We start from the raw sequence: 14,082 nt of genomic DNA on the forward strand, positions 1-14,082 counted from the left end.
ACATATGTACATATATGAACAGCCACAGATCTCATCTCCAGTTTATCTCTGGACAAATTAAGCCCAAGTTCTTGCAGGGGTTGTGGTCGACCTTGAGGTCTACGATAAGATTTGTGCTGTCGCATGTCGTCTCAAACGGACACTCATGCAGTTGGTTTTGGGTTGAGATCACGCTGTTGTTATTGTTCCATGGAATTTCATACACACTCTTTCTCGCATAAGTGCATACATATTATGTGCTTTTGTGGACATAGCGAAATATGCCTAAAATAACCCGTCATGGAATTAAAGAATTTCAACATTCCAAGGGTTTCAAGCAATCTTTCCCTGCGACAATTATAGAAAATTCGGGTTGTGGAACTTTTCAGATATTCATATCACTTTGTTCATTCTCCGTTGGATATATGCAGAATCACACTAAATATACTGCAGCGAGGTGAATATGTACATGAAAGTGGAAGCTGTGGAGTGCGCAACTACGATTTGCAGACGATGGGATAGATACATAGAGAGAAAGTGAGCCTGGAAATGAGCAACCAACACCTTTCTCCAATTTATATACCCAACAAACTCATGCTTTCCCCTTATCCAATGCTTTCCCTGCCAATACATCGCACCTTTCAGTCAGTGGCTGCACACATAATCTTCAAAATACACACTTTAGCGTAACAGTCCTAAATTGAATTCCTGGTGGCCGGAATAATTGGTGAATGTATTCGTGCTTTCACATTAAAGAATATTGAGACAATTCACGGTAGGGAATTTGCAATATTAGAGAAAGTCGATCTGCTGAAATTGTAATTATGTCTCTCTACTAACTCTTAAATACCATTTAAAAATAAAGAAGTACAACTTTGCCCTATAAGTATTCACACACGTCTCTCTCACTTGTCGTCTCAGGCGTTAATATACATGCAAATAGAAGCATGGTAGACAAATCTGGAGCTTCGGATGTTTACTTTCACTAATAAAATACCTATAATACATTTCGAGAGTTGTGCTGAAACAACCGTTATTTGCTCAAATACCTGCCAAACTTGGATCCGTTTTGTTCAGAGTTCTTGATGGGAAGAAATACTTGAAATATTCCACAAAATAAAATTTTACGATAGCCTACAAATCAACGCAATTATTGTTAAAATAGTAATACGTATTAGCCGTTTAAATGGTGAGCCCCGAGTGGTCCCCGAATGAAAGCTATCTAGCTAAATTGGAACGCTTGGCATTTGCCTTGGTGCGAACGAAGAAAGAGGTGAGGTCATCAAACACCCAGCACAATAATTTCGAATTTTACTAATTCATGCCCATCCTATCTATAATATCATACGTAATAATCCATGCTCTTTTAGGCGCAGTGTGATATCCGACGAAGCAGAAATCTCTGGGCAGAGAAATGCAAAGGGCTCGCAGGTATGCACACATTGAATTGAATGATTCAATCTAATTATGATTTAAATCATGAGTCAAACTAATGCTAATGACTGGATGATGCCTCAGGTCCCTTCTCACTGGCCTTACTCGTCGCCATTCCTTACATTGCAGAAAACTCATCTGGACCAATTATAGTCGCATCGCTCCTTTTGGCCGCACTGGATGCGAGTCTCACGGGTATGTGCATATTAGATATGGCTATGACGGGTAATTGATGGGAAGAAACTATGCATTGTTCTCATTCAAAGTACTTGGAGCGCAATTGTTAGTAGCACAATGTATGATTCACGTCTCTATTGTTGCGTGCAGTGTGGTGCTATACAGATTTTGAGGGTCAGCATGGGCACTGTAAGGGCGACCTCTTCACCTGTATATTCCACCATGTGGGGGAGTTTCCAGCATTTCTGGTGGGATGGTGGTGGATCGCAACGATGTCGGCAGGATTTGCAGCGGTGGCCAGATCTCTGAGTTCCATCATGGACTCGGTAACTGGTCGCCACGTGGAAACATTGATGGAAAATACGCTGGGATCTTTCACCCCACTTGGTGCTCCCATCGACATCATCAGCGCCGGGGTTATCACCGTCCCTTCCATCATGTGCTCCTTGGGCATGGAGGTACAATTTATGAAAATGATTCTTCAATAAATGCAAATTTGGCTGCTGGTGGGCACAGCTATTTCTACACCGTAAAATTTTATTCTCAAACTCTTTGATCCAATCAATACCACGACATTGTTTAACAAAAGCGAGTTTAGAAAAATGACTTCACCACGGCGAACGAGTCTTGTTCTTCGTGAGCTACAAAAATTAAGGGACATATAATACATTGTTTTAATTTTTTCGCACATGCATGCCAAAAATAGTTAAAGTTAACGATTTCAAAAAACTTACGTCGTGTTTCATTCGAATCTGTGAAATCGTTATCCGGAGTGGGACCCCTAGATTGAAGTGGCTTCGGCACCTCAATCTCTCCAGCATCATAATCGCTTAGTCGGCTCGGAAAAGCGCCTGAGCAGTTGACCAGCAACACAATTGCAAGGAAAACGGGTACAATAACTTTGAGAAACTGCATTTTCAGAGTAACTTTTGCTGCAATGATCACTCCAACTGACATGGAAGCTCTGACCGTTCCTTCTAAAATCTCTGCAAACATGTAGATATTATTACCCACCTTACAACGGAATTGCAACAGTGTACATTAAAAGCTGGAGCATCAGCAACAGTACGTAAGATAGCAAAAAATAAGGGAAATTGATATTCAATACGAACACCAGCAAACAAAGGGTAGCAATTTTCTTAGTTAATAAGAAATTATGGAAGGCTGTGTAGTCTCGAGGTATTATCTAAAATGGTAGCAGGGACAATTCACGGCGAAGGTCGTGCGAGTACGAAAAGTTCCCACGCTCAGGGTCGTGATGAAATTAATAAAGAGTTCTCTTCCTATTGACAGTATTGCAGCATAAAAACTAAATAACATAAAAGTGCCTTGAAAATTCAGATTCTTCGCATGAAGTCATATTTCATGTCGTTGGCTATCATGCAACAATGTATTTTTCTTGTTGCAGGATTCCAACTTTTTGAGGAGTGTCCTCTTCACCTTAACGTCAACGACGACTCTGGCCATCTTTGGATATGCATTGGCGACAAACCATCTTTTCCCTTCAGCCGAGCAAATGCCACTACCAACTCCGGATGGAAATTTATATGCAAAAGTTAGTACTCACGACGCCACTTGACATGGTCTGAATATTGTGTAGTTGGTATTATGATGTTTTATAAATATGCAGATTTTGTCTGGGGCAGCGTTGGCCTCCGTTGGATTTTTGGGGCTGTACACGGTATGCAAACCGGACAACGTGACGTTGACCCAGCACAAGCATTTCCATGTTTCTAAACGATTCTCTCTCACGGGATGCGTGGTGGCCAGCATTTCATTCCTCGTGTATTTCATCGAGTCCTCCGTCATCAACAAAGTCCAACAAACGCCAAAGTATGAAATTACGTCGTTTTAACTTTGCCAGAAATTGTCGGTTTTAAAATAATGGAGATGCTAAAAACATGACAGCGTTTGGGACGGTGATCCTCCGCTCCTGTGGCCTCTCGAGGGGGGTTGCAGACTCATCGTGGCTTCTCTCGGAATTACGGCTCTCTCACTGTCAACCTTTGAATTCCTCATCCCTCTCTCTCTTACGGCCACCAAAATGGCAAATGATGGCCTCCTGTATAGGAAACTCAAAAAAATGGTAGAGAACTTTCACAGAATTTATATTTTTAATAATTCACGTTGAATCAAACCAGTGACTGAATAACTTCTTCACAGCCCCAAGACGAACAACAACAATGGTGTTTATGGTAGGCATTTATTAATATTAGTCTCTCATTTAAGCAATAGAGAAGAAAGTAACTCGTTTAAATGTGATATAACTGCAAACAAACGTGTAAATGTTAAAATGCAGTAGATTGGCAGGAAGTAACATGAGTAAAAAAAATCCAACTACCACGTTATTGGTTAGTTTGGGTATTTGAAGAAACTTTATTTAAGGATTTAAGGTCCAGGGCCTGGACTTCGCGTCTGGTAGGAGGAGTGAATTGCAATTCTTTTAATGCGTTTTATGTATTTTTATTTATATTAGTACCATTTTACATGGTATACAAGCATGTTATTTATTTGAGTCGGTAAAACTAATGTAATTCAACCTATTATTGCAACACCATAATTACACCGCTATTTCTGCCTTGCAGGATGACACCGCTGGTATTCGGTGCCATTTCTGCCTTGCAGGCAATGCTAATTGACACCCGCGTGTTGCTGGGTCTGGTGTCCAGCAGTTTGATGTGCATTCACATTGTCGTCTGCTGTTCCATGATCTGTGCCCGTTATCAAGTTCGACCCTGCGCTATTCCCTCCAAGAAACTAGGAGGTCACAGTCAAACAAGGGGTCATCCAAATATTTTGACCTCTGAAAGGGCGCGAGGAGGAAGCGGAACATGTGTTGCGGGGAGTTCAGGGAGTGGCGGAGGTGGAAATAGTGGGCGCCACTCCACGAGACGATTGTTGGCAGTGAGCTTTTTGAAAAATGGTCTCGGGAAACAAGTCGTGCACGAGATTGACGTCTGTCGCAGTGGTCTCGAGTCAGCGTCTAATTCGAGCAATAACACGGCATGTCTCATTCGAGATACGGATAACGTCCAACCTGTGGAACACACGTAATAAAAATCAAATAATTTGCTATTGATGCATATTTACTCGCTCGATATAAATGCATACGTAATTAACGCTTGACTATTTTTTTCTGTAGTCGTCGAAGAGAGTCTGTAAGTGAGTTCAGCTTGGGTAGTAATGTATCCGGCTATGAATCGGATACAGATCAGACTCACTCTGAAGCGACGGACGATACGGACATTGATGCAGTCGTTACGGAATATCAGGTATGCAGTTTATCACACCATTAATCAAAATTAAAAGTACGGAAGTGGAAATGGGATATGTATTATGGTTCATTCTATTGCCTTTTTGTTGATCAGGAAGAAGTGGCCACGCTCAACAGGGCGCTGCCCACCTTCACCACTGGTCGCAGAGTTGCCTTCTCGCTGATTGCACTCGTCCCATGCAATCTAGCAATGGCTACATCTTTGGGCCGGAACCCAACAGGGCAGTTCACGGGAGTCATGCTGGGAATCTCTTCAGGACTCTTGACCTTCCTTCTTTTGGTTGTGATCAGTCGTCAACCGCAGAGGAGGCGATCGTCAAAGTCTAAAATGCCGTCGCCTCAAAGAGGCAGCAGCAGCGGTACAAGTACAACACCAACAGCGTCTTCATCCTCATCACCAGCAGCAAATGTAGGTCAAGAGTCCGAGAGTAATGCTGGATCCGTATTCTTTGAGTACTCTCTCGTTCCTTGGATTCCTGCGGCCGCTGTCCTCCTCCATTGCTGCATTCTTCTTCAGGGACTGGACCTCGCTGCGACCGCGTTCGCCTTTTGGCTGGCAATTGGTACACACAATGATTACATGATATGAACAACGTGCTTAACACATTCCCCTGATTTGTGTGTTATTTACTTTTTTGTCACAGGGCTGATAATCTACTTTAGCTACAGCGTTTCAAAGAGCGTGGCAGCCCCTGCTCTCATAATCCCAACGGAACACATCCGTCTTGGCGTCGCGCGGAGACAGTCGCTGTTGTCCTCCGTTGTGTTAAACGATCCCTCCATGGCCACAACCTCGACCAGCGCCTCAGACCAATATGCGCAAATTGACACGGTGTTGCTTGCATAACGAGTAGCACCTATCAAGACCTATGTGAATTTCATGTGCATATATATATGTTTTGAAAGCATGCAGGAATACCATACGTACATGAAAAATATGTTTAACTATTTACGTGACTATGTATGTATGTACTCACATAATTCTACATACACAATGTATGTATATGTTGTGCTAAATGAGGTTCATTAATAATAAAAATGAAATGATGAAATTTGTAATTTGCCTCGCGTCGAGAGTAGTGAGGTTTTATTGGGGAGCACATTTAAGGAGGTTGTAAAGAACAGGAGACGGGATTATCTACCTCGATTCATATTGCATGAAAGTTTTGGAGTTGCGTGATTGCTGCTGACCTCCATGTGTGGCTTCATGTTTTTTTCTGGTTATTATTCCTCGGACGAGACTCGGATTCCTAAGGAATTTATAAGAACATGGAATAAGTCAGCAGACCCGACACTCGTTCACTGACTGACTTGATAGGCCTCGAGTATGCAATACATCCCTTTTCCTTGTGATATCCTTCTCAATTTTTGAATCCTATCCGTACACATGCAATAAGTTAATATGAGTTGTTAAGAAAATCCCCACAAGGCTCTATACCGACACAATGTAGACACTTGCTCAATCTAATCTAACTACATAGTCAGGTAAAATATGTAGGCATATAAATATGTGCATATTATATAAATATGTAGGTTATCGATCCATTGAGATTCACGCCATAGATTTAAATGTATTATGCATAGTTATCGTATTGTCCTGGCACTTTGTCTGCCACACTACCGTCACACCAAGTGCAATGTAACGGTGCGAAAATGAAACAATGGAGAATGTTCAGAGAGAAGGACTGTATATTCAACTTCAAAACTACTCGAGACCTTACCTCCCCGGCGAGACCATCGTTGGCCAACTTCTCATAGTCTTCAACACTCCACAGGAATTCAAATGTGAGCGAATGGATACGCGTAAATATATTCATAGTCTCTAGAGAAAGGTTTTCTATTGTAGATTTGAGTGTACGGCTCGAAGGAAAAGCGGAAGTTCACTGGACGCGAAGAGTTTCGAGAAAGTCGAGTATAGGTAGAATCCACAAGACGATGCACTATCGAGGTGTGGAACGCTACTTTCTTCAGAGAATTAAATTACTGGGCGACGGGAGTGGTAACAAATCTTTCCATACGTATTGTCCATTATCCAAACATATCGTTATGCTGCTAGGCGTTTTTTATCTATGCAGATTTTTGGTCGGGGTCAACCCAAAAACTTGCTTCTGGCAGTTCGATTCATCCCTTCACCTTCACCCTGCCTGACAACTTGCCCAGCTCCTTCAGAAGTATGGACAATGTGGCAAAAGTGCTGTACTTAATTACTGCGAGACTGAAGAAGCCTTACTTTAGCTTTGACATTCTGGCCACCATTCCGTTCCAAGTTAGTGGACTGCTCCGAATTTATCCCGACAAGGAGTTAATATTTGTTTTGGAGGAAAGCAGGATTGCGACTTATTGCCACAGCCACTGCTTGGGGACTGGTCGTTCTATCCGCTATAAAGTACAACTGCCACAAAGAAGCTTTACTCCCGGAGACGTTATTCCGATGCAGGTGGAAGTGTCGAGCGAGGATGATGGTCACGTAATGGACGCTAGCACTGTGGCCTCACTTTCTCTCAAACTAGTTCAACATATTGTCTACAGGATTCGACGCCACCGACATCAAGCATCTTTTGAAGTTTGTAAAACGTCCCTGCATCCAGGAAAGGAAATGCTTGGTGGAAATTTCTTATTATTTCTTGCAATTCCAGTCCATTCGTATCCGACGAGACTTGGTGGACGGTGCAAGCTCATCAATTTGCAGTACGTTTTAAATGTGCGTGATGATAAGTACAAGTACAAATTATTAATTACCCGACCGGCATGAAATGTGAATTTTCAGTATAACATATTTATATTTATATGTTTCATCCAGTTTGAAGTTGAGATGGGACATTTCTCCAAGAATTGGAAGGGTACGATACCCATTGTGATTGGCAGCGGCTGCGGCACTACTTCAGCTTCTACCCAAGATTTTGTAATTAATTAATTACAAAATCCTAATACATTCACTCCACGGAAACAAGCTAAAAAGTTTAGGAATCTTGGCTTCTACCATTCAGGGCAACCATCCATTAACGCTTTCATCATCATGATTACATGATCGCATTCAGAGGTCAACGCCGCTGATCGTACGCGGTAACGTTTTACGCCCCACCGATAAATCTAATTTCCTATTCCTACAACATTGGGGCGACGCGCCGCCGACGTCGCCGAAAAATCATCAAAAGTTTGGCCTCCTTCACTGTCAAATTAGTCGGCGTCGACCTCTGATTGAATTTGCCTTATAAATCGTTTATTGCGAAAAATGTTAAATACGAGACTTTCAGCTTACCCAGTCGTATATTTTGCTGTAAAATTATATTCATTGTAAGAAATTGGAAACTTATGCTCAAACTATAAAATGTTTAAATTGCTATATCTACAATGCTTCTGCTGGAACAAAACAGTAAACAAAGGAACGAAAATCTGAAAATGAAATCAAGATGAACAGCTTTAATACATTTTTTCATACATTTGCATATCTGAAGCATATCTGACGGTCAATAATTGACTATCTGAACCGAATTTTCAAAATTCAAAGTTCCAAGAACTTTGCAGACTTATTTTCATGCATACAGCATCTGCGTTGCTAGAGGAACGGGTATCCCTTGCTGTTGGGTCGATACGATGATTGACCCAGCTCCAGTTTGCTGCAATTCTACTACAATTTATTCCACGTTGTTGGTGCTTTTACACATTATTTCATACGGATACAAGTGACAATCCATTCGTTGGTGCTAACACGATATCATCAGATAACTGAAATCCCTAATTGCGTAACATTGTATCAGTCGGGACGATGGCGAAGGCAGGGGGTGGTGGCAACAAGGACAATACTGGAGGGGCATACGAGCCAGGAGCGGATCCACGGCTGGATTTCATTTTCGAATATCTTACCCGATCTCTCAAAATCAAAATGGACAAGTGGCAGAAATTTGTGATGACAGAAGATTATCGAAATGTCATTAACGATTTCTTTGACACCCCCGACTTTCCGGTATAAGGCGGATTTACATATATACGTAAATATATTCGACTAATGTTGGCATTAGCTATAGCCGGCAATTGGAATTTATTGCAGATGCTGGTCATCAACATGAATATGGGAGGACAACTGATAGCATCAGACGCCTACCCAACCTCGGGCAAGAACAAGACGTGCTACTTTATCAAGAAGGAAGCTGGGGCGATTCCCCTAGTGAAAGATGACATGAGCTTTAAACGAAATTTAATCTACGGAGATTTGTCGCATCAACCATTGGAAAATCTTGTTACCTACATTGAGCACGTATGAGGCTAAAACTGCATTACAATTATTTATTAAAAATCCGCGTCTCAAATTGAAATAATTTCTTGAATTTGTCGTGCTAGATAATAAGCCCTCTGATCACAGCGGAAGTTAACCAAGAGAAATGGCCAGACACAGTGATCGCTGATGTGAAACACCACACGCAAGAGATTTGTGGCGTACTGTATACAATTCAAGGCCAGTTGAAGGGAAAAACTTTGCTTCCAATGCCTCTCAATCTGGATCAAGTTGATGAGAATGATCGCAAACTTGCTACTGGGTAAGTACATGTGTAAAGAACACCTTAGGTTATCCCATGCAAGACGGCGCAAATGTGCATTAGTCTGAGAATTTATTTAGTGGTTTAGTGACAAAAGTAGGTGAGCTCCCTCTCAAAATTTAAATCATGAATGTAACAAGCCTTGATGATCAAAATAAAAAAAATCTGGAGGGGGGGGGACTCATTTGTAACTTTGAGGTATGAGCAAAGTCCCGAGGGGGTTTACTCCAGAAAGTGGTCATCATGTCGTTACCACGTTGGCAACAATGACAAATTAAAAACATCTCTCCCTTTATACGATTGTTATGTCGATCCGTCCGTTGGTCCGATAACGCGTGAACGAAACGACATACACACTTGAAACGTTGTACGCAAGTTCATTCCGTCATGGGACAGGTCAAGTTCGAAGATAGACTCTGTAGGTCATCAGGTCAAGGCGCCAGGTTACAGGTCTTGTTCCCATTTTCTTAAGTTAGAATGATATCATGTGAGGACTCAAATCGATAGTATTTTCAAAGCGCTATCCAAAGGGATAAGTAATTTTGACCTGTTACCCCTCGGTGACCGTGTGGGCGAGGTTAAACGTAAAAGTTTTTAAATACTTGAAAAACTGAGTGAGTAAAGGGGGTGGGGATTTTGGATGAAAATCGTCTCTAAGTGTAAGTGGCCGTAAAAAGGGGAACTTTGGAGGTGTCCAGGGCAGTAATGGCAGAATGACAAATTTCATCCTCGTTTCGTTTGTACAGAGGTCCAAGTGATGTCGATCTCCAGCTCAAAACTAACATGGAGACCCTCGTAATAAAATGGAGCCAGCAAATTAATGATGTTCTGAAGCAAGATTCTTCTAAGTCATTGGAAACTGGAAACAACCCAACACCGTTTGTAGAATTATCGTTTTGGGAGGAGCGTAAGTCAAAGTTCATGAATGGATAAAGTCACTCGTAATATGTTGACAAGCTTCCAGTTGTGCAAGTTGAATGAAGAGTCCTTTCCTTCTTTCTTAGGTGTCCAAGATCTGCAATGCATTTATGACCAACTCAATGAAGAAAAAGTGAGGAAAATTGCCAACATCTTAGAACAGACTGGTTCCACTTATTGGCCCTGCTTCAAGTCAATGTTCCGCAACGTGGTGGCTGCACTTGCAGAAGCGCAGGACATCCTAGTGCACTTGAAGCCGCTCCGAAAACACTTGGAAAACGTGCAAAACGCCAGTTTCGATGAAGTCCTGAAACACCTTGGACCCATGGTGCATTGCGTCTGTCTGATTTGGGGCCATTCCAAATACTACTGCTCCCCGGCGAGAATAATCGTCCTCCTCCAAGAAATATGCAATCTGCTCATCGAAATGGCACGATCCCACTTGGGCGGCAGCGCTGTTTTCCAGATGGAACCGGAAGAAGGCCTCGTCAAATGTACGGCTGTTGTGAATACTCTCCAACATTTTCGCGATTTGTATGATGCCCACAAACGAGAACTTCCTGTCTACTTTAGGGCGGAAGAAGAAGCCAAAAATTGGGACTTTCTCCCCCACTTAGTTTTCAAACGTTTTGACAAATTCTTCAACAGGATGAAAAATCTTTTGGTAAGTTATATCATCACTTTCTTTCAACCTTTGACTTAAAGCATAGTACTCAGGACGAGTTTTCACGTGAAATGACAACTTGCTTGAATTCTACTAAATCTTTCACTTCAGCGAAATTTGTAAGCAGCCAGAAAACACCACTTCCACGAATATTTACCTATTTTTACCCCTAGGTACCACTTTTCCCCATTTTGCATTGACCGCTTTAATTACCAGGTGCTATTAAGTTGAAAGTGAATTGCTCCATCTTCTTGCTTGAATTCCGAGCGTTAAGGAATACCCTCGATTTAACTCAAGCTTTGAGCTTAAATTAAGCGAACACTGCTAGCTCAGAAACATTCCTCGCAACTTTATTTCGAATAGCTGCCGAGGTCAAGCGAGCGGAATTTAAGCAAACGTCATTTTTCACATGAAAAGTCAATCCTGAGGGCTTAAGCTTTAACGGTTAAATTAAAATTATGTATATGTTTTTTTTAATTTTCCAGGTATTTTTCGACACGTCTGTCGAGTTTTACAAATTGGAGCGCATCGACATAGGTGGAAACAAGGGCAAATTCCTCAGTGCACGGATTCATCAAGTGTATACAAAATTCATGGAGTTTTACCAAAAGTTTGGTGGGATTCAGTACGATTGTTCGGATCCGGAGGACGACAGCTTCCTCGCGGATGAAAAACTGTTTGAAGAGAACGTTCTCGACATTGACCAACAACTCTCGGCCATTTGCACGCCCACATTTGACGACTGTCACACACCAGAGTCTGTCTACAAGTTGATTCTTGCGCTAGGATCGCTGGTGGAGAGGCCGCTCATCAAGGCAGATATTGAGCCCAAGTATCCCCAATATGTGGCCATGATTAACAAAGATCTGGAACAAATTAAGGTAATGGAGACAAAGACGCAGAAATGATACTTATGTGTAAGGAACTTTCACGTTAATTCACGCAAACTTCGCATTTCCACAAGAAAAATTTCAAACTTCGCGTAAATGGAAAAGTTTAGAACACGTTACCGTTGAAGCCGTGCAAAATTCTCAGTGTTTATTAAAAACCAAGACCTAACAATGGAAATCTCCGAGTGTATGCTGTTCGATTTTTACAAAATTAGTGTCTATCGATCACAATTTAAATTAATATGAAATTCGCAAATGGCACTATCTGCAAATACTTACTCAGGTTTTGACAAAGATATTGGCATCCAAAGAAGAAAAAACGCGTCCTAAAGTTGACAAATTTTGGTGGCATCCATAAATTATGTCTCGCAAAAAATAGGGAATTTCTAGACCCCCCCCCTTAACATGTGTCACATAGGCACGATATCATTGCAGCCTTGGACCTCCCCTCCCCCTCTCGTGTGACATAATTTACGGACGGTGCTTTTACACTGTCCAAATTTACTGCCCTTTTCTCCTCTTCGGATGCAAATATTTCCGCCAAACCTGCGCATTGGGAGATCGTGTCTTTTGAATATTTCATCTGAATTAAATTTGCGATAGACTGACACCAATTTGGTCAAAATCGGAAAGCATACGCTGGGAGAGTTCCATTGTAAGGAACTCGTTCCGACATTTTGGATAGCGAAAATTTCATAAATCCCCCAGTATTTGTGTAATCTGAAATATTTTCCCGTTTTATGCAGGATCAATTTGATCGAACAATTACGCCTTTTCAAATAAGTCAGCGCCCCCTGGCCAACCCAGTCCTGCCCCCTTATTCCGCCTCGATTCATTGGGCTAGAGAAATGCGAGATCGTTGTGACGAGAATATTGAACAGTTCCGCTCACTTGAACTGCACATTGAGGATCAAGAAGTTGTTGGCAAGTTGAACAATTCGTATGAAGAGCTGGACGAAGTGTTCATCAAGTTTCAGAAGGAGACTTTTGAAAGTTGGACGAAGAGCGTGGAAAGAAAGGGAGAAGGGTGGATGAAGCAAATGCTTTTTAGTCGAGATCCAGAGGACAAATCACTCATCGTCAATTTCAGCAGCGAGGTAATTTTGCATGCATTTTTCATAATCCTGCACCACTCAATTACTTATTTCCATATACCCTCAGCGTTTCTTATTTCGTATTTTCCCGTAAAACGAATTGCATATGCAATACGCAACGGACTTGCACTTAATAAGGCAATTCACGCAGTCATTGGTAACTTGTAAAATGCGTGCCTTTTGTAAAATAAGAAGACTCCCTTGATCTGACAATGAGTAAGTTTACAAAAATTTGTAAGATAATTTTCCTTGAAAATATTTGCAAAAGTTTGTAAGTTTACAGAATTTACGGATTTTACAATGTTGCCATTTACCAAGGCCTGTGTAAATTGCCTCATTAAATATTTGTCTGATAACCTCTCAGATTTGCTTAACCAGTAGTAAATTCGTACGTTTTAATATCTACTAATATATATATATATCACTGTTACCCATGCTACATAGTTGTACAGCACTATGAAGGAAGTCAAGTATATGGAGTGTGCCGGATTTAATGACATCCCTCCCCTTGCCCAGAAGCTAGTTGATGAAAGAACGGTTTTCAGGAAGAATTTGCTATTTCTGGACCGGATTGCTTATTCGTACAACAAAATACTCAACAGTTCCAACCCTCAGGAACGCGAACTGCTTCACTCCAAAATGAAAGAAATTGATGCTAAAATTCAAACTGGTAGCTACAAAATCAGGTGGTCTGACACTGGTAAGTAGATCACGCCTCCATAGACCTCGGAAACTATGGGACTTTTGATGGGAAGCTTCTACCGCGGAAATTTATCGCATTATATTCCACTTGATACAGATATTTGGTCATACGTTGATTCCTTAAACGATCCCGTCAACGACGTTGAAGATAGACTTGGAAAATCACAAGAGAACGTGAATATTATCAAGAAGCTGGTCCAAACCTGGTTGGGCCACCCGCTCTTTGAACGAAAAGATGGCAACCGTAAAGCCCTATTGAACATGGACGAACACGCAAATGCCAGAAAAGTGAAGCAGTACAAAGAAATTGAGGAAATGTCGGTGAAGGTTACAGAAATAGTACAACTCAATAAGAACCTCTTGACGGAAAACACCCCGGATCAAAAGCAACCTTGGGACAATTATCTCCAATTCT

The 14,082-nt window shown here is 41.6% G+C and overlaps 3 protein-coding genes across 3 annotated transcripts; 2 read left to right on the forward strand and 1 right to left on the reverse strand.

Annotated features, from left to right (window-relative positions):
- Nucleotides 1-236: 236 nt before the first annotated feature.
- LOC110852110 lies at nucleotides 237-6,284 on the forward strand. Its single transcript, XM_035854003.1, has 12 exons — nucleotides 237-1,252; nucleotides 1,350-1,410; nucleotides 1,498-1,608; nucleotides 1,741-2,048; nucleotides 2,999-3,145; nucleotides 3,221-3,423; nucleotides 3,499-3,676; nucleotides 3,754-3,785; nucleotides 4,176-4,640; nucleotides 4,733-4,862; nucleotides 4,959-5,427; nucleotides 5,509-6,284. Exons 1-12 carry the CDS (start codon nucleotides 1,166-1,168, stop codon nucleotides 5,709-5,711), a joined length of 2,394 nt encoding a protein of 797 aa, XP_035709896.1. The 5' UTR covers nucleotides 237-1,165; the 3' UTR covers nucleotides 5,712-6,284.
- On the reverse strand, nucleotides 2,086-2,610 carry LOC110852608. The gene is made up of 2 exons (XM_022100714.2): nucleotides 2,325-2,610; nucleotides 2,086-2,231 (listed from the first exon to the last, which is right to left on the reverse strand). Exons 1-2 carry the CDS (start codon nucleotides 2,584-2,586, stop codon nucleotides 2,185-2,187), a joined length of 309 nt encoding a protein of 102 aa, XP_021956406.1. The 5' UTR covers nucleotides 2,587-2,610; the 3' UTR covers nucleotides 2,086-2,184.
- Nucleotides 6,285-6,416: 132 nt separating the features above from the next.
- On the forward strand, nucleotides 6,417-8,279 carry LOC110852111 (arrestin domain-containing protein 17-like). Its single transcript, XM_035854004.1, has 4 exons — nucleotides 6,417-6,649; nucleotides 6,711-6,863; nucleotides 6,940-7,565; nucleotides 7,665-8,279. The coding sequence occupies exons 1-4, from the start codon at nucleotides 6,526-6,528 to the stop codon at nucleotides 7,776-7,778; spliced, it is 1,017 nt and encodes a 338-aa protein (XP_035709897.1). The 5' UTR covers nucleotides 6,417-6,525; the 3' UTR covers nucleotides 7,779-8,279.
- Nucleotides 8,280-14,082: the final 5,803 nt, after the last annotated feature.

Source organism: Folsomia candida, unplaced genomic scaffold (assembly GCF_002217175.1).
Source record: "Folsomia candida strain VU population unplaced genomic scaffold, ASM221717v1 Fcan01_Sc007, whole genome shotgun sequence".
Classification (NCBI taxonomy): Eukaryota; Metazoa; Arthropoda; class Collembola; order Entomobryomorpha; family Isotomidae; genus Folsomia; species Folsomia candida.

What these genes read in the sequence shown, in the direction of transcription:
- LOC110852110 (XM_035854003.1), top strand. Translation starts at nt 1,166, where the DNA reads ATGGTGAGCCCCGAGTGGTCCCCGAATGAAAGCTATCTAGCTAAATTG. An exon ending in ATGGAAATTTATATGCAAAA is followed by an intron (nt 3,146 to 3,220) that starts GTTAGTACTCAC and finishes ATAAATATGCAG; the next exon opens with ATTTTGTCTGGGGCAGCGTT. An exon ending in AAAGTCCAACAAACGCCAAA is followed by an intron (nt 3,424 to 3,498) that starts GTATGAAATTAC and finishes AAAACATGACAG; the next exon opens with CGTTTGGGACGGTGATCCTC.
- LOC110852111 (XM_035854004.1), top strand. Translation starts at nt 6,526, where the DNA reads ATGGAGAATGTTCAGAGAGAAGGACTGTATATTCAACTTCAAAACTAC. An exon ending in CACTCCACAGGAATTCAAAT is followed by an intron (nt 6,650 to 6,710) that starts GTGAGCGAATGG and finishes TTTCTATTGTAG; the next exon opens with ATTTGAGTGTACGGCTCGAA. An exon ending in ATTACTGGGCGACGGGAGTG is followed by an intron (nt 6,864 to 6,939) that starts GTAACAAATCTT and finishes TTATCTATGCAG; the next exon opens with ATTTTTGGTCGGGGTCAACC.
- LOC110852608 (XM_022100714.2), bottom strand. Translation starts at nt 2,586, where the DNA reads ATGTTTGCAGAGATTTTAGAAGGAACGGTCAGAGCTTCCATGTCAGTT. An exon ending in AGATTCGAATGAAACACGAC is followed by an intron (nt 2,232 to 2,324) that starts GTAAGTTTTTTG and finishes TAATTTTTGTAG; the next exon opens with CTCACGAAGAACAAGACTCG.